At 29.7% G+C, this 27,481-nt stretch overlaps 2 protein-coding genes across 2 annotated transcripts in view; one reads left to right on the top strand and one right to left on the bottom strand.

The window, feature by feature from the left end:
* Positions 1–27,455, bottom strand: aln (divergent protein kinase domain 1C). The gene is made up of 4 exons (XM_003704744.3): positions 27,306–27,455; positions 10,305–10,465; positions 5,425–6,112; positions 1–3,846 (listed from the first exon to the last, which is right to left on the bottom strand). The coding sequence occupies exons 1-4, from the start codon at positions 27,453–27,455 to the stop codon at positions 3,616–3,618; spliced, it is 1,230 nt and encodes a 409-aa protein (XP_003704792.1). The 3' UTR covers positions 1–3,615.
* Positions 27,360–27,481, top strand: part of Gbs-76A (Glycogen binding subunit 76A) — a 226,150-nt gene continuing 226,028 nt past the window's right edge. The window contains exon 1 of the mRNA XM_076530052.1: positions 27,360–27,481. The gene's annotated coding sequence lies outside the window, so the exon portion shown is untranslated.

Raw genomic sequence — 27,481 nt, 5'->3', positions numbered from 1 at the left:
ATTACTAAATTGGTATTTGTTATTCGACATTTTCTTAGTTACTACGCATGAATACTAAAAATAATAATTTTAGTACCTTTTACTTCTATTTAAGCGTATCAAGTTTAAAATTTAAACTATATAGCTAAAGCTATAATTAATTATAAGATAGTTCGTATTTGTGCTCGTTATTGATAATGTTTTCGTTTCAAATTCCTATCCTTATTGCTATCACTAGCCTCTAGTGGTCGTTTATTTCGTTATATTTCTCCAGTACAAAGTTTATTCAATGTACGATTTCTTTCGAATTTATAGAATATTATAAATTCAAAAATTTATTATGCTATATTGGATTCAATAAATTTTGCATTGTTTGTTTATGTGATGTACAATATTTTAGTTTTTCGGTTTCTTATAACAAGCATAAATAAATATTTAAAAGTGGTTAATCTGTAAATTGATATTAGCTATTGCTCATAATTATTCGAACAAAGCTTTTTAATTGCATACTAAGGTGAAGTGGGGTAAGTGCAGACTGATTTTTGTAAAGATGGTATTTAAACGTAAGTATTTTCAGTTTGCTATGTAAATACTTAACGCTGTCGATATCGAACGCTTTGCACAATTACTACTATTTAATTAATATTAACTAGGACCTTAATTTTCCTTGTACATTTTGATTTTGATAGGAAATTGTTTAAAATGTCAACTACTCTGCACTTTCCCCGAAAATGGGGTAAGAGCATAACTTGAAGTTAAATACTTTGAAACTTTGTTTCATGTGCAATGGGGCAAGAGCAGAATTATTATAAAATCTATTATAAAATGCTTTTTACTGCATTATGCAAGTACTCTATACTGCAAACAAGTACTCTTAGCTGAAATATAAAAGGGGATATAGTGAAACAAAACAAGGAAACAAACATACTAAATGGAGAAATATCGCTCATATTGTAATAAAAATAGCCTGTATACGCACTTGCCCTGTTTACGAACTTACCCCACTTCACCTTATATTTCTTTTTTGAATTATATAGAACTTTATACTTAATATATGACCTCATACAAATGCTTTGATTAAAATAAAATTTAAATTATATTACTTGTCTGTAGTAGTGACTAGAAAATGAATTATGATGTATTTTGTCAAACTGAATATATACATTTATATAAACATTTCCGTACAATGGATTTCCGCTATATGACCATTATTTATATAACTGATTGAGTTTTCTTTTTTCAGTGTGAATTTTACACGGTTCTTCACGCATATGACGTAATTTCCTTTTTAGTCATAAATTAGTATTTACTTTTTATTATTAATTTACCCTTTCGTACACTTTATTTTACAGCTTATCAACTCAACTGATGTATTCATACACATTGTCGGAAAATCGTGTACTTATCATCGTATTACTTGTTTTGATCATTAAATAACTGTTGAAGCACGTATACATAAATACTTACTATGTACAGTATTTTTATTAGTCAGTTTTACTGTAAAAACATTAAATGTACAAAAAGAACTTGGGTTCATCAAATTAAAAGAAACTAAGTTGTTAACACGTTTCCAGATTATTTATAATTTGTATAAAACATTTAACATTTAACGTTTTATTGGATATCATTCATTTTTAGGTTCTTTCAATCTATTCTTCATGAAAAAAGTTAATTTTCATATAATATTTGGTTTTATTTTAATTCATTCTGTTTTCAGTATATCTTTTAGCTATGTTTTGTTAGTTATCTCATATTTTCTAGTTTGTCTAATTCATTACACATGTTCAATTAAAACTGTGAAAGAGCCAGTAAGCCAGTGACTATTATGGCTGCATGTTTTGGATCACTGTCATACTGAAAATAAAATTTCTGACACAAATTTTCTTTTCAAAAGTTTCTTTTCAAAAGAATCTGCAGTTCTTTCATGTTTCTTCTAAAAATATTTAAAAAACCCATTTTTCTATATATTTTCAATGAATTATACTTTCTTAAACTTATTTTTGTATTTTTACAATTCATTTCTATTTCGCAAGGATGATTCGATTATAATCTAAGACAATGCAGAAATATATACTTCGTACATAATAAATATTTGAAGACTTTTATTTTTAATAGTAGTTTGTAGACCAAAATGACTGTAAAATGATAGTGAGCTTACAATTCTGTGTATGTAGCTACATTGTACAAGAAAACGTATACATGGAAAAATTACTTATCTACAAAATGAACCGTGTCAAATGAGATAGTCAAATTTGTTTAATTTGCAATGTGGAAAATTATAATTTTCCGAATATAAAGGACTGTATAAAAACACGGTCGAATAGAGTCAGCTTTCAGAATTTTCTACCTCACAGCCTTGTTCATGATAATATAATGAAAATCCACTGTAAGTTACGAAAAAATATAATCATAAATACATAAATATAATTATAAATAAAAAATTTTCGTTCGTTTAATTTTACGCTAACATAATTTTGGTATGTTTTGAAACTTGCTATTCGAGTAATTACGAGAACAGCAAATACTGTGTTTTAAATCCTTTTAAATAGTACTTTCGTTGCATAGTTATTGTAGAAGATACTAAAGTTTTATAAGAGTAAAACTGTAGATAATATCATGAAGTACATTTCATTAATTTTTATTTGCCGGAACGAAACTACTAAATTCTTTCAGAAGACTGTTTTGGATTTACTGTTAGTAAAAATTCCTAAGATAGACTTTAAGTTAATATATTTGTACTGTAAAATGCTATCAATCGATGAGCAAATCTTTTCTTCTTGATATATATTTTTAAAATACAATCCAGCGGACTTTGTCAGATTTGAAAATCTTAGATTTTTATTGTACGGCGCAATATCAAAAGTTTAGACGCACCATTTTCTTTGAATCCCTGATGTTCGATTAATTCTTTCTGTTTAATGACTAAATTACCGTGAAAAATTATAATTACCACTGAAAATATATAAATTCAGCATCATGGATACAAATTTTTACGGCAGAAGAGGAAAATGGCCGTATAAGAGTATACATAGAGTTTAGATTAAGTCTGTAAGCCAAATTCGAATATTTGTTCGAATTTTCACAGCTTTAGTTTAGGCACCTTTTACAAAAAACTTGTAGGCATATGTTATGTATAATATAACATAATATAATATAACTTACACATTATACATATAATATATGTAATATGTATATACATTTTTAACAAAATCATTTTCCGCTTTCATCGTAAAAATTTGTTTCCAATTTAAATGTTATAGTTTTAATTTAAATATTAAATTAATTATAATTTAAATATTATAGTATTTATAATTTTTCAAAGGGTTTTAATTATTTGACAGTAGAAATTAGTCGAAAGTTCAACATCGTTTTACTGACGAATCAATAACGTTTGATTTAAAAAATAGAGTATGTCAAAACTGTTGACTTACACCGTATTAAATATTTATTTTTAAATCGATCTAACGAATGTGCATTAAAAGAACTGCAAATTTGACGCGAAATAAAATCATAAACGATCATGATTTGTTTCCAATGCTTTCATCTACTGATACCATTTTGTAATAAGATTCCAGTAAATTTGCTTGTATTTTAATATTTCCTAGATTTTCATAATTTCTTTGTACTCTAAAATATTTACACGGAAGCAGCGACTTCCTGTTCCATTTCGTGTAGCATATTGTATAACCGAGTTTTTACATTATCCGATACTGCGGCACGTGGTAGATGTTCGATATCACCGGCTGGATTTGCGCATTGCCGTAAAAGTACTGCCAATGTGCTGGTGGTGTGCTCTGACATAAGTAGTCCAGGAATTATGATAGTCCCCGAAAGAGTCCAGCCGAGGAATATTTTTTCGCATACAATCTGAAATACCAGAAATATTGATTAAACTACTGAGTATATGAATAAAGTAACGTTTACTTCCGTCCATTAATCATGCTATTAATTACTCGATGTTTGTATGTTTTGCTTAAAACAATGAATTATGTTTTAAGCAGAATTATGTAAACAAATTCATTGTGTTTTATGTAGAATTATTTAAACAAATTAATTCTTGGATAACCGATCTAAATTCATTTAATGCTAAAACTACTAAATCGGATGACTGGTTTACATGTTTCTTATTTACTTATCTTATAAATTAAAATATTTGTTAAAATACTGTTGATTTTAAATTTAATCTATCATAACGTAATATAATAAATGTCTTGTTAGTGGACAATGGATTTTTGGCAATGTCGAACGAACAACCAAACGTTTATTTAATAGATCTGAGACTTTACTTCATTTAATTAAAAAATGTATTAAACCAAATTCTACAGCTATATCAGATCGATGGAAATTTTATAATTGCCCCAGAGAAGAAGGATGTAAACATGTAACTGTAAACCATAGGATGAATTTCATCAATCCATATAGCAGTGCACTTATTCGAAACGTCGAACATTGGCGCGAAACAAGAGCCAATATTCCACGATATAGGACCCGGAAAGAGTACCATATCGGTTACGTTACTGAATTTTTATTTCAACGGAAATACGATTTCAACAGTTAGTTCAATTCTTCAATCTTCAAAGAATAGTTACACTTTTATTGTATATAATGGCATACATTTTTTGAAATTTTAAGTTAATCGAAATTACAGGAATTTTGCATATCGCTTTCGTCAAACTAATTTTTGAAATGAATACATATTTTACCTTAACGCTAGTAAACAAATTTCGTTATTCACCTAATACCACGGAAATAGAATTTCTTTACTTTTTGCAAATTACTCCGAATTTGAAATAAATACAATGTGAAATATGAAAATTTTCCTTAGTACGATAGTTCTATATGACATCGCGTTTGAAATCGTTATCTAACAACCTAACTTGTCAGTTGTTTAAATTAAATAGTAACGGCTAACATAAGGTGAAGCGTGGTAAGTTCGTGATCGGGGCAAGTGCGTATACAGGCTATTTTTATTACAATATAAGCAAAATTACTCCATTTAGTATGTTTGTTTCCTTGTTTTGTTTCACTATATCCCCTTTTATTCAGCTAAGAGTACTTGTTTGCAGTATAGAGTACTTACATAATGCAGTAAAAAGCATTTTATAGCAGATTTGTTAATAATTCTGCTCTTGCCCCATTGCATATGAAATAAAGTTTCAAAGTATTTAACTTCAAGTTACGCTTTTACCCCATTTTCGGGGAAAGTGCAGAGTAGTTGACATTTTAAACAATTTCCTATCAAAATCAAAATGTACAAGGAAAATTAAGGTCCTAGTTAATATTAATTAAGTTGTAGTAATTGTGCAAAGCGTTCGATATCGACAGCGTTGAGCATTTGCATAACAGACTGAAAATACTTACGTTTGAATAACAACTCTACAAAAACCAGTCTGCACTTACCCCACTTCACCTTATTAAACTTGTTACATGTACCGAGCCGATTACCTGTAAATTATTATTGGCGACCGGCGACTCACAGCGCTTGTTCTTCGAACAAAACGACCGACAATCGAAGAAGTCGCAGTCCTCGTGTTTCTCGCAGCTCTTCCTGTCTGCCGTAATACGGTTGATAATAGTTCTAGGAAACACGGCATCCAGGTCGAGGAATTTCAGTTTCTGTCCGCCAAGGGGCAGGCCAAAATGGTTTATCTTCACGTCGCATAAATGAATCGGCTCAGGAAAGTTAGTATCGAGTTCCTCGAGCAAATCAAGGATCATGACGGCGAGCTTTAACCGTTTTGCCCATTCCGGTTTCGAATCGGACAATGCTAGTACCGTTGTGGGTGTTTCTATAGGCCTGACATATTCGACTGCGTAAAACGTTCCGCATGTGCCAATCAGTTGAGGAAAAATGTCCCTGTCTTCGTAGAGGATGCTCATCAGATACTCGTTTTCCTGCAACAGCGGCCATAAGTTTTCCATCTCGAGCTGTCGCCTTGTGGTCTCAGTCTCGACGCGATGCGTGCGAAGTCGCATTAGCCTCTCCAACTGATGTTGCGACAATGTCACGTTCAACTTGCTAACAACTAGATCTTTGATCATAGTACTGAAGTCCGTTTCAGACGGGAAGTGCTTCATGCCGGACACGTCCGTCCAGAACAGCGACTCGAACTGGTCTGATGGGGCCTTCGTTCTGAAATCAAATATGTTGTGAGAATATCATTCGAAATTCTTCTAGTTTAATTGATAATAACAAATAATTCTTAGACTAGTTTAATTGATAGTAACAAATAATTCTTATAGTGCTTTTGATTTGGGAACAGTGGAATGCTTACGTTACAGTAGCTACATTTTGGTACCTTGAGTATCACCCATAATCATAGAAAAAATTAGTAATGCTTTCAATAAATCTAGTAAGTAATTCTTATGATGTTTTATTTGTTGAGCAAGCTTTCATATATTCAATAACACTATTTACAATTTATAGTGTATAATTGTATTGCTGTAAAACTGATTTTCGTTTGTTAATCTTTATATCTTTAATATCTAAATGTATATTGCAAGATAACAACCTAATGCTTATATTTATTGTATTGAATATTTAGAAGAAACGTTGCGATATGGCAGCACTAAAGCAGAGAATGTTAAGTGCAATATTTTCAATTATTTAGCATAACTGCGTAGACAGTACAAGTAGATGTCTGTGTTACTCGTGTGCTTTGGATATTTTACATCAATATCAATGCCAGTGGTCTACACATTCAGAGATTCTACGAACTCAGTTTAAAATGAACGAAGTAGTAGTTTTTGACTATTTATACATGTACACATAAAGTGAAAGGAGTGTATGGCATTCATCAAATTTTTCAACTTAATAAAATAAGGATGCAAACTTTACATAGCAATCAGCAAGATTTCCATAGTTCAAGCAGTATCCCTTTTTGGATAATTTGTAAAAACAAATTTTGTTTATTGTCGCAAACAAAGATGTAAAAGTGAAAAAAAAAAATATGTAAAGATATACCTTTAAAGATGTACTCATGTAAGATGTACCTTATATGATTTAACTTCAAGATAAAGTACATATTCGTTTCAAAAATTAATTTGAAAAATATTTGATTTCGAGAAAGGTATGTGCAAAATATCTACATTTACTTTTAATATAATACTTTATTTACAACTTACAAAATCATTTACTTCACCCTTAAATGCTACTAACGTGTATTTCGAATTACTCAAAAATTCCTATTGTTCGTGCTTCTAATTGGAGCATGTATGTTTGTCACACCTGCACCATTTCAAGTTTGCTTTATACTGTTTTTAATTTCCAAAATTGTAGCATACTGTTTTGCATTCGAGTACACGCTACAGGCCAGAATTTCCTAAAGGTTTTTAAAAGGTCAAGAGATTGGGCAGGCCGCTGTATTAACTGAATATGTTTCGTTTGGAACCATACTTTTGTATATCGTGAACAATGGACTGTCTTCTTGAAATATCTACTCTTAAAAATCTGTTTCTTCCCAGAATGTTTCTCCAATATTTCTGTGTACTTTCCAGAATTAATTTTCTTTCATTTGCGACATATTGCTGTTTGCCAGCTAAATGCAGCTTAAATCTTTCCACTGTACAAACTTTGAATTATAACGACATTTTAATTTTTGATCAAATCGGTGAAACTGAATGGTTTATCTGGATTAAACCTTCTTTCGTTTGAAAAAATTTTGTTTCATTTGAAAGAATTACGTGTTTCCATTCTTGTCACCATATTCGACGCTATGTGAACGTAAGTCTTACTTCTTTACGGCGAAGCGACAAAGATAACTTCAACAGTGTTGTCTATGTACAAACTTTACTACTTCGTAAATGTTGCAGTTTGTATGCTTTTTTCTAAGGGAAAGATTAAAATTTACTCGTATTTGACTCGCTGTCACTTTTCACATTGCAGCTCAAAAAATTAACAATGTATCTCTTTGCATCAATTTCTTATTTTCGCTCTTTTTTTCATATGAATCATCTAACAGAATAATATTATTAAATAAGTGGTGTGATTTTTGTAATTTTTGAATTATTTGTCTGGTGGAGGTCTTGGTCCTTTCTTTTCATTTTTCTTTGTTATACAAAAATTTACTTTTTAACATATTGAAAATAAACTAAATTAACCAGAAATAGACTCTAATACATAACAACAAATAAAAATCACTATTTTGTTCATATCTCAGATAATACATGCTTATGTAGGTGGATGAGAGAAAGAAAAGTGTTGAAACTTGAGTTATTTCGTTTAAATTTGCAATGCAACGTGAAATATTAAAATCATAATGGAAATAGAGTATAAAATTCAGAGATACCAATAAAAAAATATGTAATCGAAATAGAAACTGAACATTCCAGTATTTTATTCGGAAAATTAAAAACTTAATTAATTAAAACTTAATAAACTTGATTAAGTTTATAAGTGAACTATTCAAATTTTGCTGACTGCATAAGTTTATAAATACTGATACGTTTGTACACATTAAAAATTTGTCAATAAATTCCCAACTTTTAATATTGTGGCCAATTTTGGTGACCAAACACTCTGAGTATGATTTTTAGCGACTTTGGCGAAAAATGAATAAATCCCAGTGATCTTTGTTTATCTCATGTTGTTTTTATTAGGAGAGAAAAGGATACTAGAAAAAAAATGCGATTTCATTTTATTTAAATTTTGAAGCCAAGAAGCCGTATTTTGTTATAATTTTTTTCTAAAATATTCTTTCTACAATTCTTTAACGCGGTAAAGAGCTCGATTTACAATTTTACCTTTAAAACTTCACGAGAAGAAACACTCAAATTTCTATAAAAGAAATTTTTGCACGTCCCATTTTTCCAGAAAAACGCTCTTTACATTGAAAAAATATATAAAGAATATTTTGGAATAGAAATCATGACAGAATATTGCTTTTCGCTTTCAAAATCCTGGCAAAACGGACTTTTTCACACTTTTGGAAATCAAATATCTACTCTCCTTGTCTCTGCTACACCTTTACGGTGTATTAGTTGTTTGTATTAATAAAAAATGATAATACTTGAAGTATTTTGTCAGAATTGATCTTTAATAGTAAATTAAAAATGATGTACTTTGACAACAATTTTTTTAACGTAAATTATCATATTTCTCAGTGTTCCTTATAATTTTTGAACTTGACTGTCGTGATATAACAACCGAAAGGGTCAAGTGGATTTTTTAAACGTAAATTACTTCCTTTGTCATATTTACCAGTGTCATTTCTTTAACTTTTGAACTTGACTGTCGTGATATAACAACCTAAAAGGTCAAGTGAAGTAGATTAGTGACCTCGTGCGGCGAAACTGAGAAAGCCTGGTCAAGAGTCGGCGATCCTTGTCTCTCATTTACAGTAGCAGCGTAAAAAAGAAAAGGATAGCCCATCATTGTCTGGAGTTACTTAGTTCGCCGCATGAGGGACCCAAAGTCAATTCGCAGTTGGTTCTTCATTTCACTCGACCCTTTATTTGCTGACCACATTCGTTTGTTAGGGCTGTAAAACAAATTCGAATATTCGGTTATTCGAATATCAACGAAATTCGACTTTGAAGTTTGATTATTTTGAGTAAGGTGAAGTGGGGTAAGTTCGTAAACGGGCAAGTGCGTATACAGGCTATTTTTATTACATGAGCGAAATTTCTCCATTTAGTATGTTTGTTTCCTCGTTTTGTTTCACTATATCCCCTTTTATATTTCAGCTGAGAGTACTTGTTTGCAGTATTGAGTACTTGCATAATGCAGTAAAAGGCATTTTATAACAGATTTGTTAATAATTCTGCTCTTGCCCTATTGCACATGAAATAAAGTTTCAAAATATTTAACTTCAAGTTACGCTTTTACCCCATTTTCGGGGAAAGTGCAGAGTAGTTGACATTTTAAACAATTTCCTATCAAAATCAAAATGTACAAGGAAAATTAAGGTCCTAGTTAATATTAATTAAATAGTAGTAATTGTGCAAAGCGTTCGATATTGACAGCGTTGAGCATTTGCATAACAGACTGAAAATACTTACGTTTAAATACCATCTTTACAAAAACCAGTCTGCACTTACCCCACTTCACCTTATTAGAATAATTCAAAAATTCTAATATTCGGAAAATTCGAATAATTTAAATATTCGAATTTTTACAGCATTGTTATTAATTTTGGAAATAATTTTTCGTATAATATATATTTTCTCTATCCAATGAAACATAAAATCAATTCACAGAGTAGCTTTTCTTGAACAAATTTTAGAAGAAAACGTCTGTCCTTACTGAATGTCAGAGGCGACGCTCGCTGAAATGAAAAGACGGATAAACGGACACGATAATACGAAAACATGTAAAAGATGTAAACCTTGAAGCCTTGAACATGAGTCGAGTTGTCTCCCAGTGGGCAGAAAAGACAGCTTCTTTTCCTGCATGGAGTGTTTCGCAGGCGAGCGAGTGAATTCCTCTTTCTGCGCACAATGGTTCGCACAAAATTCCTAATGCAGTCCCTTTTCGGTGCGTGCTACACTGAAATGAAAATTGTGATCAGATACTGTAACGTTATAACCAGACATAATGGAAATATGTAATACGATTTCGTATTAATTATTCCTTTTTATAATTTTTATTTCTTCTGTAATATGTATTGAATACTTTTTCATTATTTGATATTATATAATGATTTAATTTTGTCTGATTTATTCAGTTCGGTAAAAATAGTCGGAACTCTTTGAGTAATAAGATTCAATATTTTATTTTGCATTTTAAGTAAATTAGTTATTTATTTAGAAAATGGCCTAAGTACATTGTTGGTAAGAACACATATTATTTACTTAATAATAACTATTATTTTAATAGAAATTTTTTTCTTAATAAAAATTTAACTTTCATAGATGTATTTCAGGAGTATGATACATTGATACGTATATTTTTAATTTCATTAAAACGCAAACTCTTAAATATCTAAATTTAAACTTAAATGGACTTGGATCACTTTTATAATAAATGTCTTAAATATGCATTGCGTTATGTTGCACCATATTTTTTGTTAATAAAAATACAGAAATCGTTTCTTTGTATAGTGTATTTAATCATTTAAATGATAAGCAGGAAATAAAGTAAGTTAACTCTGAGGTCACAAAAATATTTGAACAGTAGGTATGTATTTTACAAATCTGAATTATTGAGTATTCATATGCTCAATGTATAGGTCACGTAAAGAGAATATCGAAGATTGAGTTTTTGTTAGTTTTCTTTAAAGTTCGTGTATAACAGGATTATTACGTCGCAACATTTCCGATAAGAAATCCCAACTGAAGCCGGGCTCAAGGAAATGGAATCTCGGTCATCTTACAGCAATACATTAATCCAAATCATTTCACACTTCCTTATCTTCGTTTTTTAACATTTTCCAATCAGAACCATAAACTAAAAACCATATAAGCTTTATTCTTTCATGTTTCTGAATCATAATTCATTTCTATACAATTTTTCTTTTCTAATTTCTCGTTATCAATTCTTTCATCCCCCAGTTTCTCCCATTCTAACCTCCTTTCTCTACAATAAATTTTTACTTGATAACAGGTGACAATTCATTTTCTGATTACATACTAAAAATACAATTAATATATAATTTTCATATTTTAATTATAAAAGAAGAAATCAAGTTATTAAACGCTGAAAAATGCTGAAAATTTATAGTGGTCCTAATTCGATGGCCAGGGACTATAGAATAAAGCCATTAGCTGCAATCTCTCTTAATGTTCTTTAGATCGCAGAAAAGAGTACAAAAGCTCAAGTTGAATATAATATTTGGTCGCGATATGAGATGATTGATGGTCATGTATACAGATAGTAGATTAGTTATGATACGACGCTGTTCAAGTGTAAGTAAATTGAAATACGATTGTGCTGATTCATATTTATGACAATAAGAGGAATGCGCACTACTATGGACAGAGATTAATCTAAGAAATTTATGTTGCACTTTCTCTGTTGAAGCTATGCGGTATTTATAACGATACCAGATTATTAACCTATATTCCAATTTAGATGTAGTAAAGGACAGTAAGAGAGTTAGAGACATACCAATACTTTAACACGAACATTGTGGTTGTGATTGTAAGATAGGGAATCTGAGAAAAGGAAAAAGAAAATGTCCTAGTGTTCAAATGAGTCCTGGTAATTAATACTTGAATGGGAATTTTGATAACAATAATATTTAACTCTCATTTTGAACATTTAGTAAAATATAATACCAAAATATGTAATATTAGTTTTACATGAATATAATTTATAAGTTTCTATAATTCAATATTTATATCATGCAAAAATATTTTTGTAAAATATGTACTCCAAAATTTAACATAACTTTTCTTAAAATTATAATCAATGTTATAATTTTAAATAGTAAAATTGATTTTTATTTATTAAATATGTATAATTAATTATATAATTCATTTTCTCTTAAACTCATCATAATATTAACCTAAAATTTTATATAGTACATTTTTAATCAATTTTCTTATGTTATAGTCACATAAATTTTTCAAGAACAGAAAATTTGTTTAAAAAGTAATATTCTATATATTTTAAAAAGATGTTTGTGCAGCAAAAAAGTCTTTAAATAAAACATACATTTCATTATTAGTTGCCACCAAAGAGTTTCATGTACTAAAATTAATTTAGAAGAAGGAACCAACTGTACTTGAGTAAATGATATTATTCTAAATAACATATTTTCATTCTGCCAAATCCATCTAGATTTTTGTTACTAAATAATGAAAATAATTAAAGTAGTACAAATTTAGTAGTTGTATTTAACTACTGAATCATTTGAATTATTTTAAGATTTTAATTAATTTAAAATTTTTCCTTTCACAAGTGTAATTTCTTCTTACAATATTTTATTTGAAGGTAGAAATTTGATCTTTTCGAATAAGTATATTTAGTCATAATTTTACATTCTCTTAATATAAATGATATACCAATTATCTTAACTACTTCCTTAATCGTTTGATCCAAAGAATATCGTGGAACGTTTAAATGAAATTAAATATCGTGTCACATTTACTTTATAAGGACAATTAAAAGGATCCCGCTTATAATAAAGATAAATTACGTGACATTTCGAAATATTAAAATGTAAGAAGTAAATTTTTTTTAAAAAGAAGTAAATTTTTTGACACCAAAGAAAATGTCTATTCAAATGATCAGTGACTCTCCTATAGACATTGCGGAAATGCAGCACCCCCTATTTTCTCCTATCGATATTACCGCTAACATAATAAGTAATAAATGTTCGATTTTGTTCTTTCAAGATTTTATCAAGTTTCTGAATAAATTTATTCTTTTTATACGTGTTGGTTACCTTGTAAAACAATTTTAAAACAAAAGCAGAAAGTTTTCTGGAGCAGCACCCCCTAATTTTAGCTACGAGCCGCCACTGCAAATGTTGCTATATTAAGGTTGCATTTGTCACACTCTAGCGCAACAAATTTTCAGGTCGTTGGCATAATGTACAAACTCATTGTACAGAAATACATCAGAGAAGTCATTTATAAAAGAGATATAACACGGCGAACCTAGGTGAAACTTTGAAGAACTTCACAAAGAACAGCAATTTCCTTAGAGAGGCAATCATTAAATTTCACAGTTCGGATCCTGTCGTAAAGGTAACTAAGAAGCCAATCAAGAAAAGTTCAATGGAGTTTGATTACATGAAGTTTGAATACAAAAATGGAACGATCGATAGATTCAAAAGTTTGATTGGGATCAATGAAAACAGCGACGAAAGTATCTAGTAATAAGAAAGCAAGGAATTTTCAAATTCAGGATTTATGATTTTATTCCGAAAATATTTTAATATTTGTGTAGGTGTATTGTAATAATTGTGTACAGCACATTAATTTATCATCGTATTTTGATTACGTTAGAAACTTCGTTAATTAGTACCTTTGACAATAACTTTTATCATTCAGGGAATCATTAAAAATATATGTATATATTTAATAAATTAACGAAGTCTCTTTCTATAAAAAGTTTCTCTTTTTTTAAAAAGAGAATTTAGCAAATTGACCTGAGCATTTATTCTATTTCATTCCGTTTTCCTATTTTTTTGCATTAAATTCAGAAATTCTCAAAGTATGATATTTCCGAATCCCTAAATTCCCAAAACCTCAAACACTCAAACATCCAAATATCCAAAACTCACAAAATCCCCAAGTCAACAAATATCTAAATTTCCAAATCTCTAAATTCCCAAATCCTCAATTTTCCAAATTACCAAATCCTCAAAGCTTTAACTCCTCCAATTTCCAAATCTCCAAATCTCCAAATCTCTAAATCTCCAAATCTCCAAATCTCCAAATCTTCAATTTTCTAAATTACTGAATCCTCAAATCCTCAATTTTCCAAATTACTAAGCCCCCAAATCTCTAAATCCCCAAAGCTTTAAAACCTCAAATTCCCAAATTCCAAATCTCCAAATTCTCAAACCCTCAATATTCCAAATTACTAAATCTTCAAATCTCTAAATCCTCAAACCCCTAAATCTCTACATCCTCAAATTCCTAAATCCTCAATTTTCCATAATACCAAAATTCTAAACTTGCAAAATTCCAAATTTCTAAACATTTCCCCAAAGGAAGCCTTTGTTCTTGAGTGTACACATTGCAAACAACATGATTCCCTACCTAAGAAACACAAAGGAAGTGGCGCTAAATATACTGCTCAACCACCCCACTGAACAGAAGGTTGACATCGCTCTGTGTTAACGGCGCCTATCATACCGGGGCCAACTGTATTGTATATTCGTGGTATCCTAGAGCGAAAAAGGAAGAGCGGTCGAGCGGTGCTTTTCGTGGCACTTGCTTTGTGCCTTTCAGAGAATCATTTTGGTATTACTACTTACTACTACAGCAACAACGGTACCTGGTAGTAGAAGCTTCACCATTTTAACAAAAGGAACCAGGTTGAAATAGGTAGCACATTATATCTTTTGAGATTAGATATTCTCTATTTGAAAAGGTTCCCCTACTATAATTCCTGGCCATTGACTTAGGACCTCTATAAATTTTGAGTATTTTTCATGTTTTACGTAAAATTAAAAGGTCAATTCAAATTGTAATGATCTTTATTAGCTACTAACATAACTACTAATGTATATAACATTATTAACACATGTTAATATCTTGTATTTCCACCCTTTGCTTTGGTCACAGCTTGTATCCCACATGCTCTGTATACATTGATCATATGTTTTATATTTTCATTATTTTCCCAAATATCTGTAATTCTTTTCAACTCGGATAATGTGGTTGGAGAGTTGTAAACTAGTCTTTTGAGTAGGCAGACATTTTTTATGGCATTCAAATTTCACCTGATGCGCTATCGAGACTCGAGCCTAACGTAAACGCTTGCACAGCCCTTAATCGCTCATTACCCACACAATTTATTATCACGATAGTAACAAACTGCTATGTATATATCGTTATCAACGTATTTAGTAATAATTTTGCATGAACCTAAGACAATTTTTCATGTATGACATAATGTTATAGCCATAAAAGTGAAATTTTTGTACGTGGTAATTCGATGGCCAAGGACTGTATATTTGATTTGACTCCGTATGAGTCAATGTTGTATCTTCTGTAAAACTGAATGATTTTTGTCTAAGATTTTGATACACTTGTGAAGCTAAAACAAAGTGTTTGAATGAAGTTATCCTTGATCGGCAAGTAATAAGCAGAATTTAAGCGATAATCCATTTGTGGAATATATTACAGATACTTTTATATTATATTATGGATTTTGAATTTTTGAAACTCTAATACGAAGTTTTATAAAATTTCGAAACCCTAGAGTCTCTCCAAATTTGAAGTGATGATTTAGTATGCTAAGATGTTATTTTAAGAACTTATGTCAACAACATTTTTACGATCACATTATTTTGAGAAATTCGTTTCATCGTTAGCTTTTTATATCATTATTAGTCTCGCTGTCTGTTTGTAATATCAAGTGTTCTGTTTTATTTTAATCGAGTGATCATTTTTTATGTATTATAGTACATGTTCACGAAACGAATCATTTAGAAAATTTTAAAAATTGCAATAATTGACGCTTATTTATATTTGTACAATTTATTTACCTTCTGTGTTTTATTCAACACAAATCTTTCGATTATATTTCTTTTATATTTTTAAATGTAATCACTTAAATACGATTATTAATAACAATAGTGCATTCCTACCTATAACATTACTTATTTACAGAATTCAAATTCAAAGATTTAATAATATTGAATGCATTTTATGTATACAAATAATTTTTAACAATATACTATTATTTATATACTGATATTTAAAAGTACATGCAAAACTACTAGAGTGGATGTAGTAAATTTTGTAAAATCTATTTAAAAGAAAATAATTTTGTTATGACACAAAGATGTTCAATAAATCACAGTAGCATATTTAATTTTTTATTTCTTATTCGTACAAAATTTAAATAGTAAATTAAAAGGACAATATTATCTTCATTGACAGTTAAATGAAATTACAGAATCAAAAAGCTTCAGAGAACCGTCGGAAATGAGATTGGAGTTCTCTCATTGCACCCTCTTCTGAAAAGTAGGTTAAACAGGGAAAGAAGGCCGCGTTAATTGGGAGAAAAGCATTTCCTGGATAGATGTCGTAGAATTTTTACATTCAATCTGTGGCTGTTCGACTATCATCAAAATGAGAGTAATAAGAACTTATTATTCTCCGTTGCGTGAATTATACGTAATTATACGAAATGAGAGGGAATTTACATGAAAAATTAAGGCTAAAATATGCAATATAATCTTTTCATATGTCGCTTCATTTTCGATAAAACTGAGTTTGAACAGCATTGAAGTATTTATTAAAAAAATTTGTTCAGGGTATATATAATACAGCAACTTGTTATGATAAATACGACAACTTTTCATTACTTCGAGAATTAATGAATGTTATTAAATAAATAGATCTAATCATTAACTACTAAAATTCGTTATCAGTAATTCTTCGCTACTAATGGAAACATCATGTATAACATGTATATTCGTATCCACGTATCAACTCGTATAGCTAGTGTTAACTGAAATATTATTTTAAAAAATACGTAATTTTATTTTATATTATATCGTACGTATACTTTTAAAAATAATATATTTTATTCGTAAGAAGAAATTTTTTAAATAATATCGTGTTTGAATGTTCCTAAAAGTACTGAAATATTTTAGTTAGTCTCGCGCGTGTATGCGTACACAGAATCACACACGCGCATGCGCACACAGCGCGTACAGCACGCATGCGTACACAGGCTCGCGCATGCGTACACAGACGCGCCCAGACGCGCACTAAGTAAGTAATAATAGTTTATTACTCCAATAAAAATAACAGTAAATACTTAATAAATTAAATCAATGTGTACTCAGTATCTCTACCTTTGTTCCCATAAATAATTTCTTATTGTTTTGATATTTTTCTTTATGACATTGCTTTTATATTGCATTCTTTATTAACAAAATGGAATAGATGGGATAGCACTATTAGGATAGCACAAATTCGTCAGTTTAATACAGTTACTTATTAGTTCAATTATTGTTAAAATACTTTCTCTACTTCCAATTCAAAATCTCAAATTAAAAATCATAATTAGAATCTTTATTTGAAAGCCACATTTAAAAGAAATAAAATTAATTTCAGATTCCTAGACTCTAATATTAACTCTGTCCGCAATTTATTTTCGTAATTAAGAAATATTTTAAATGCTATTCATAATACAAAATTGCATTATTTGTACATTGTGTTGTGAAAATAAAAATATTTTATTTATTGAAATTTTACGTCCTACTTAAAATACTAATAGTAATCCAAATATTATTTTAAATAGTGTAGTATTATTAGTAATTATAAATACTATTTTGAATAATATTTTAAATAGTAAAACAGTTAACAAAAATAGTATTTTAAATGTTTTTTTTTTGTAAATATTACTTAGTACTGTATGTAGTTCGTTTGCTTTGTATGTATAATACATGACTAAATCCGTTCGTAACAGACTATGCCACACAATATTTTTAATTGACTTGATTGCAGTGATAAGAGAATTTCTTGGGTAATGGCGGCCCCTATAATACGAACGTGCCTTTACACACTATAACGTCTATAGTCCATATTTCACTTCGATTACATCTGTTATCAGCAAAAAAATTACAAGAATTATAAATGGTTTCTTGTGATTTAAGACTACTAGAAATAAAACATGCGAAGATAAAGAAAAGTAAACATTTTAAGTTTGTAGGGTAAGTAAACCAAATTTGGCACACCGTAAATAAGCAGCAAAATGAACCAATAATAAATGTAAAATACTTTTAAAAGGAAGACAATCATATTAAAATTTGAGCTTCAGTTGAACGTGTTTGTGGTGTTTAAGCATTTAGATATTAAATAATGAGATTTTTTGGTGAAAGTAAGTTATGTAATATTACCTTTGCATAAATATCACTAAACGTATATTTATTTATTTTTGAGTGTCTGAAAGCATTAAATTTAGATTTACTTACTTCTTTGGTGAATTATTATTTTTCTAGTAAAATACGTATGTAGACAATGTGAAACGTGTTCCACGTGAGATACAATATTTTCTGCGAATATTATATTATTATTATATAGTATTAAATTTTTACCATTTAAAGTACACTATATGTAGTGACGATAATGAAAAAAAATGGGTCTAATGTATTCATATAATGAATTCAACATGTAAAAGACGAATATAATAACGTCATGTACAATAAACTGAAACACAGTGCAAGATATTTATTTATTTATCCCTTTATTTAAATCAATATTTACTTTTCACGATAAAAGTTGTTTTCTACATTTTTACGTGTTCCATACTAAAGACCGTTTCTTCAGTTCGTTGTTTTTTGACATTTTTTCTATTTTTATTGTGGTTTCAAGCTATTAAAATTTGTGCATTATTATTAACTAGCTTATGAATATTCATTAATTTCATAATATTTTCAAGCTGATTTCATAAAAAATGTAGATCAGTACTTTTTGCAAGCTTTAAAAATCAGGTGTTCTATTTTATGCGTCGTTAACTTATACAGACATGTTAAAAGCACTACTAATTAATTTCTGCAAAAATGGATGCTAAAATAAGACACAGTGCAATGCGATGAATTTTGTACTGACTCATAGTTACTAAATCTGTTTCAATGACTGTCTCGTTTCTACGCTTCACTGTATGAATACTAATGTAACAATTTGTAAGGCAAAGCAATATCGGTTCAAGACTAAATATACAGGCCTATACTGCACACTTAATTTGAAATTAAAATTAAAACAGAGAAACAAGTAAATAAAAGATGTAATACAAATTAATTTACAGGATAAAAATTATTACGTATATACATGTGTTGTGTATACATATATTACGTACACAATATACACAGGGTGTCTCACATTTAGTGTAGGTCCCTAAAATGGGGGGTAGCTGACATGATTCTAAATAAGATTTCCCTTTGCAAAAATGGGGTTGGAAACTTCGTTTTTGAATTATTAAGGAAAAACACGGACCAATCAGAACGCGACGATTACGCATGCGTAAACACGAGAGCGACAGCTTCGAATCTAGCGGTTGAGCGCGCGTAATCCTAGCGCTCTGATTGGTCCGTGTTTTTCCTTAATAATTCAAAAACCAAGCTTCAAACCCCATTTTTGCAAAGGAAAATTTTATTCAGAATCACGTCAGCTACCTCCCATTTCAGGGAACTACGCTAATTGTGAGACACCCTGTATATAGGGTGTTAAGTTGACATTGTAAAAAATCTTAAGGACGTGTAATTTAAGAGAAACAAACTGATCGTTAGTATTTCGAGTGGGGAGTAAACTGGCACTATTAATTTTTTAATGCATGGGCGTTTTTGAGGTTATTTCAAGGTCATCTTGTCTTTTTTATCATAAACCCATATTTTTTATTCCGGAATCCTATTCTACGTGAAAAAATGCGTGACTTTTGTTTGATACATTTTGTTGTAAGTTCAATATTACATCTGGTAGGCTTATATCTTTAAGTATCATTAGTACCTTAAGAATTATTGGCACGTTAGATGGAAACTAATGTCGAGATTTCTTGGATCGCGAATTACCTGGGTTACTTGAAGATCTAAGCCTGGCAGACAGGCAAAACGTGTGGTTTTAACACGACGCGACGGTTACCCAGCTTATTATTCACATATTGCACGGCAAATACTACATCAGGGTTTTACTGATAGTTGAATAGGTCGGGATGGTCCAGTTTCTTGGCGAGCGAGATTACCTGATATAACATCACCCGATTACTTCCTATAAGGTTATCTTAAGGAATAAAATAATTTAAAAAAAAAAATACGCCGACTTCGAAATGCACTAAAAAGTATAAAATAATTTCTATTTCCTAATGAAGTAATTTCTATTTCATTCAATCATACAATTACGTCACAGATATGAATGAAACCTATTTACTCGTTAGGTATTATATTAAATACATTTCAACCTTTTCGGAGGCGGCGCAAAATTAAAAGATTATTTTGAATATGTTATTTAATTTTGCGCCGCCTCCGAAAAGGTTGAAATGTATTTAATATAATACCTAACGAGTAAATAGGTTTCATTCATATCTGTTACGTAATTGTATGATTGAATGAAATAGAAATTACTTCATTAGGAAATAGAAATTATTTTATACTGTTTAGTGCATTTCGAAGTCGGCGTATTTTTTTTCTAAAAATTATTTTATTTCACACTTTTTATCGGCCGGCAAGACGTGTTTGTAGAAACAGTAGAAAATCGGCGACTGCATGTTGACTCATACACCACCAGAGACACGGAGGCACACGAAGAATTCAATATATTAGTAACAATAGTTTTTCGCTAATAACTCGAAAACTAAAGCTTCCCCTTAATTGTGGATAAGGAAAAAGTTGTTCAGAATCGTGTCCCTGATAACATATTAAAAGGACATGAAAATCGTCCAAAGTTGATTTCAAAACTTTTCAACAATTTTTCGCCAATATCTCGAAAACTAAACCTTTCCGCGAAATTTGTATATGAACAAAATTGTTCAGAATCATATCCGTGATAAGATATTAAAAGCGCACTAAAATCGAGAAAAGTTTATTTCAAAAGTTGCCGGTTTTTTTGCAATAATAATACTTTGCAATTAAAAAATGAAAAATTTTTTGATAATGGTACCAATGGGGAGTCAGAACCTACCAGATGCAAAAGGTTTCGTTCCGATCGGTCCATCCAGTTAGGCGTAATCGGCGGGCACACATAGGGGGGAAAAAAAAAAAAAAAATACTGATCGAATTGAGTAACCTCCTCCTTTTTCGAAGTCGGTTAAAAAGTATACTGCGATCCATCTACCACATCAGAAAACATGACAGAGCGAATTGTAACTGCGTGTCGTAGTATCACGAGAAGAACTTTATTATCTGTTCATGATTCTTTTATTAAACCAATTAATAAGTGTCTAGAAGTTGAGGGTAAACATTTCAAGTATTCATCGTAATGCTCTTACATGAAATAAAAAACTATCCAAAAGAAAATAACGCTGTTATATTAATAGAAAAAATATTATTGACGTAAATATGAAAAATCAACTAGATATTTTAAGAAAATTGTAATATTAAAATTAAAGAAAATCAAACAAAAATCAAGCATTTTTCATGTAGAATATGTTTCCGGAATAAAAAATATAGGTTTATGATAAAAAAAAAGAAAAGATGACCTTAAAATAACCTTGAAAACGTTCAAATATTAAAAAATTAGTAATACAATCCGACTCCCTGCACGAAATATTAAAAGGCACCTGTCAGCTTGTTTTTCGTGAATCATACGTCTTTCAGATTTGATACAATGTCAACTTAAATGATACATCCTGTATAATCGAATATTATGTACGTAAATTGATAAAAATCAATACAGATTTGAAGAAAAACATCTTAATAAATTTTATAATTTAAAACAAAAAAGGACTGAACGGGTCAAATGAATGGTTTCAGAGTTTTAATGTTAAAATACGTATATCGGAAGTCGCATTCCTATTTATTATTTAATTGAATTTCGAAACAGTCTCAAATTGTAAAATAGTCGCTGAATATTGGATCTAGACGGGCATCGGGGTCTACGTCGCGAGTTTATGCCATCAGAAATGTTCATGCAACTTTTCTTGTGTACTGCATACCGGAAATTTAAAATTTCAATGAAAAAGTTTTATGAATTATGGTTCAGAGTTTCGACTACGCTGACTCTGAATCTGACAACATTTTTGGATCCGATCGTTCGACCACCTTGATCTGGGTCAAAGAAAGGAATCAGAGAAATTTAATTTGAGCCAATCTCTGTTTCTTATGAATCTATGTCACGAAATTCTTTAGGGTCGTATCTGTGGCGCTTAACATTTGAAAAGCATTATTTACATTTTCGATTGGTTTTTGATCTGGTGATTGATTGATAAGACCACAAAAATATTATCAGTTTCAAAATCACCGTATTTGAAAACACCCTGACAGTCATTTTTACCTTCTAAATGCATTTTTGAAATCTCAGATCAGACGCTTGATTCAGATTAAAATGGGATCAAAAATTCAGAGTAACGACATTGTAGCCTAGGGTTGATTCACTATATTCATTTTCTCCAAATGGCGAAATTCGAACGTTAAGTGTTATGTACATGGAGGGTAAAGAGTTCGTGACATCCTCACATACACACAAGAACAGTGCAATAGTAAATTTACAGTTTTTAAGTCACACGTCTGGTTTGAGATATTCTACATGTAGATTCTAGATGAGTATATAATGTTAATACAAATTAAATACAAAATTGTAACAAACTTTTACGCATGACGGATATAGTCGTCATGACACAAATTCTGTCACATTTCCATGTCAGATATAGTCGTCAAACACACTTAACTGGTTAAAAGCTAATGTTATATCGTCTTTTTATACTATATGCATTCATTAAAATATTCTGGATAATAAAGAAGAAATAAGAATAAATAAGACAGGGAACAAATAAGAACAAATAAGACAAATGTTAACCATTAGTGAAATACTTAGATTTTTTAACACTAAATGTGCGGAACCCGTAAAAATAAAGGACCTTAGATTTCCTATTCTATATTTTAAACGAAAATGATTAAGCAATTTTTGTTAAGATGTATGTCAAACTTTGTCGAGATAAAGAATCATTGTTCAAGCTAGCTCATGTATTATTCGTTATTTGTTTATTTCTATAGTTTAGTTTTAATTTAAATGTGAGTGGTCACGAAATGTCCATAAATCTAGGGTTAAATGAAATATTTTACCTTGAAATTAAAAGTATTCAACGAATTATTTGTTTTCTTAATACTATAATTTAAGACTTTTTTACGTAAAATATCTTGAAGAATTTATCCCCACACGAAAGATACGGCATTTTTTTTAGGGCCAACGAAAATTATGCGGAATGTGCGGAGTATTTTCATCCGAGCTTTTCGCTGTGTATGAAATTCCACCCTTAGAAACTTGATAGATATTGTACTATTTTTCGTATTTTAAAATTCCTGAGTTGTCAACAACTTTAACTTCTATATGTTTAAACGTACAAATTCCTAAATTTTCAAAGATTTAAGTTAAAAAATTTTCGAAAAAATTTGCTAAACTTTTAAATGTTCAAAGATCCAAATACTTAAATTATTGAATTTGCAAGTTTTCAAATAGAAAAATTTTTGAAATAGAAATTTTCGATTTAAAAGATCTAACCCCGAAATTTTTAAATGAAAAAACTTTTCAAATGACCAAGATTTCAAATTTACAAATTATCAGATCCATACATTATTAAATTTCTAAACTATCAAATTATGAAATGTCCAAATTTATAAATTTACAAATTACTAAATTTTTTAATACTTAAATTTGAAATTTTACTCATTTCCAAATTATGGAATTATCAAATATCGAAATTTGTGAATCACCAAAATAATTATCTAATATTCAAATTTGTAAATATGTACATTTTCAAATTACCAAATCATCAAATACCAAAATTCATAAGTATAACAATTTTCAAATCTACAAATTTCTAAATCACTAAATTACTAAATTCCCAAACGCTCCTATTTGAAATTTTTAATTTTCCCAATTCTGCAATCTCCAAAACCCAAATTTTTAAATTATCAAAAATAAAATTTTAATCTTAAACTACACATTTCAAAGAAATTTATTCCTCTGACTTTACATTGTTTACAAATCAAAATTAAGCTTCATCTCTCTTCTTTTCATTTACAAAAACACTTTTAGCATCAGATTAGACCTCAGAATTAAATGAAATTAATCGTATACATTTTTCACTACGGTTTAAAAGATATTCATCAGTTGACCCGATTTAAATCCTTCACCTCGTATAAACCACAACCTTAAATTATGGTAATATCAAGCTTAAACTTTTCTGTTGTCCCAAAATGATATACTGTATTAGCACTATAAATATAGCGATAATAACTACCAGTAGTATAAAACAAAATAAAACAAACATTTTAAAAATCTTGTTGACAGAATACTCAAAATTCTATGTGAAACTGTGGATAACAGTGAGAATTGTTTTTCCGGCGATGTGTAATTTAGAACAAACATGTAGTTTAATGTTTTAACAAAATGATCAAAAATTTAAATCTCATTACTCATTAATGCATTCATCAGTAAAACTTCAACTATTTAAAAAATTCTCTTATTTAAATCTTCTGGAAAATTTCTTTGTATATTTTATTTTAACACTAAAACTACCAAATCGGTTAAATGACCGCTCCACAATTCTCTTATTATAAGGTACTCATTTCGTTAAAATACATTCCTTGAAATCAGAATTGATTTTCATCAAGATAAAGAATAAATGTGTGTACTAATTTATGTTTTGTCGTTTGTTTATTTATTTTTTAACTTCATTTTTAATTTCAAATTAAGTACATATTATATGCCGGTAGGTGTAGTGTTAAAGTACAGAGTATCAAGAGAAAAAATTTTAAATGAGATTATATTTGTTTCACATAGTATAAGATTCACGACAATGCCATGGTAATTTAAATACATAATATCAAGGTTACATGGATTCCGTCTGCTCAGTGTATTGTGTTGTTTTATATTTCAAACAGTTTGGAATTTGCAATCATGATACGGCTTTTACACATAACCTCAGAATATTCAGACAAGGCAAAATTTAAATGGATAATGTCATAACCATTAAAATATGCACACAAAGCATCTTAAAATTCCTGACCTATGCCATATTACTTAAAATCGTTGCAAGATGTCGCAAAATAAATTTAGAACAAACATGTAGTTTAATGTTTTAACAAAATGATCAAAAATGTAAATCTCATCACATTCATCAGTAAAACTTCAACTATAGGTGGCCAAGATAAATGAGGCCCTGTACATCACGTGACCCCATTCGAGCGCGAAATTCAAATATCACGCATAGTATGATTCTGGTCCTCTTTTATCTTAGCCACCCACTATGTATATTATTAAAAAACATACAGCTATTATACACGACTTTATTTAAAATTTGATTTAACGTTATAAGTAGAAAAACAGTGACTAATAATTTTGTACGAGTAACCAACATTTTTTCATGACCTCGCGTGCGTTGGATAGTGCAATGCGTTACGTAAACGGTTTCATTCTTAATATTCTGACACGATACTGTGACTCGAACATAATGAGTAGCGACACTAAGCTTACGTACAATGCATTTCCGACAAATTGAATTTAAACGTTCAATGAATTTTTTTTACACTCGACCAACATTAATCCACTTCTAGTTAATTACGGAACGACGTTTTTCGAATTCCATGCGTGATAAACTGCACGAGATTGTAACGGGTGTATGAGTCATTTCAAACTTTGAACTGTAAAATAATTTTTTAATTTCTGTAGCAAGAATTGAAATTACTGATAAGAAGTTATGAAATTAACGTGTTTCTATCGAAATATTTAATACAGGAGAAATTAATTATCGTAGTTTTACACAGCATTGATAATAAAAGTGAAAAATATTTGACAATAACTCATAAGTTAAAAATATTCTATTTAAAAAACAGTGTCAACTTTTTTTACTTAATAACAAAAGAGTTTTGTAATGTTAATTGTTAAATTCTAGATTTCATCATGTATTTTGTGCTAAAAACGAATTTTAGTGTAAAAATTGTTAACAATACTATGAACATATTAAATTAAAAATGAATTATTGTTTTAAATATATCTCCAGTTTTATAAAATAAATATCAAAGTTGTAAGTTTAATTATCACGAATAAAAACAATAGAATCTATTTAACTGTTTTCTGTTTTTTATAATAATTAATGTTTTGGACATGATGTATTAAGTGATTATTAAAATATTTTACTATTTTCCATTTTAATAATAAAATTTGCAAAATCAAATTAACCCTTAATTTCTGTTTCAAATATTTCGCATAAAACTTGTTACAATATTCCGGTATTTTGTCAAATATCCACAAAATTTGATAATTTGCAAATTTTTAAATTCACAAATTCATTAAAAATAATTTTTATTTCCTCCAATTACAATTATGCTTCTTTAAAACCTTCATTATGTTTCTGGAAAATGCTTTAATTTTAATGTCTTAAATATTATATAACTTTTCTTTAAATAAAGACGTACATTTACTATTATTCTTCCATTAACACTAAATAAAAAATTTAAAAGAGTTCAAAACTTAAATTTCAAAATGCACTTCATTGCACTTTCAAAATGCACTCTTCTGCAAAACTATAAAAATCATAGTTAAAGAAAGCTTCTTTTAACAGCATACTGTTCCCAAATTTCTACATTTATTTCTCGTGTCGTTCTCAATAATTAAACATTTATTTCAAAATTGCAGAAAACGATGCAAACTAAGATTCACGAACGCGTTCATAGAAAGGTAAATAGAACAGCAGATCTGTCATGCCACGTTGCTCCATCTATCAAACCAACGAAAATAAACTTCAAAAAATGGTGTCCTTTACCCTCGCCGAGTCTCGACCAGAGAGGAAGAATGTAAACAGAAACAAGCACAGTTCTTTTTTCGATTGTCACGAGTATTCGCGTAAAATTGGCACGTAGTAAAGACTCGCAGTTGGTTCCGTGCACGCCGCAAGGGCGCGTGCGTATTCGTTTCATCCCCTAATTCATTTTCTATCCTCGTTTCACCACCAGGAGCGACCCCCTGTGCTCTGTGGTGTGTGTACGCGCGATGTCGTGGTACAGTGTCGAGATTGCTTCGTTATAAGATTCAAAAGGACTCACCACGTTGGATACGTGACGCCAAGCCTCGAGATTCGTGCACATAATACCCCAGTGGAGTAGCAAGTAGATGACGAGGATGAAAATTGAGAACAAGAAGAACGTGACCACCTTGTAGTGGTACATGAAACCGGGCAATCTTCGGACGTTCATGATCTTGCGGACTTCAGTTACCTCGG

The sequence above is a fragment of the Megachile rotundata genome, chromosome 3 (genome assembly GCF_050947335.1).
Source record: "Megachile rotundata isolate GNS110a chromosome 3, iyMegRotu1, whole genome shotgun sequence".
Taxonomy (NCBI): Eukaryota; Metazoa; Arthropoda; class Insecta; order Hymenoptera; family Megachilidae; genus Megachile; species Megachile rotundata.
Note: the sequence above shows the minus strand (reverse complement) of the source record. Positions and strands in the feature narration are given on the sequence as shown.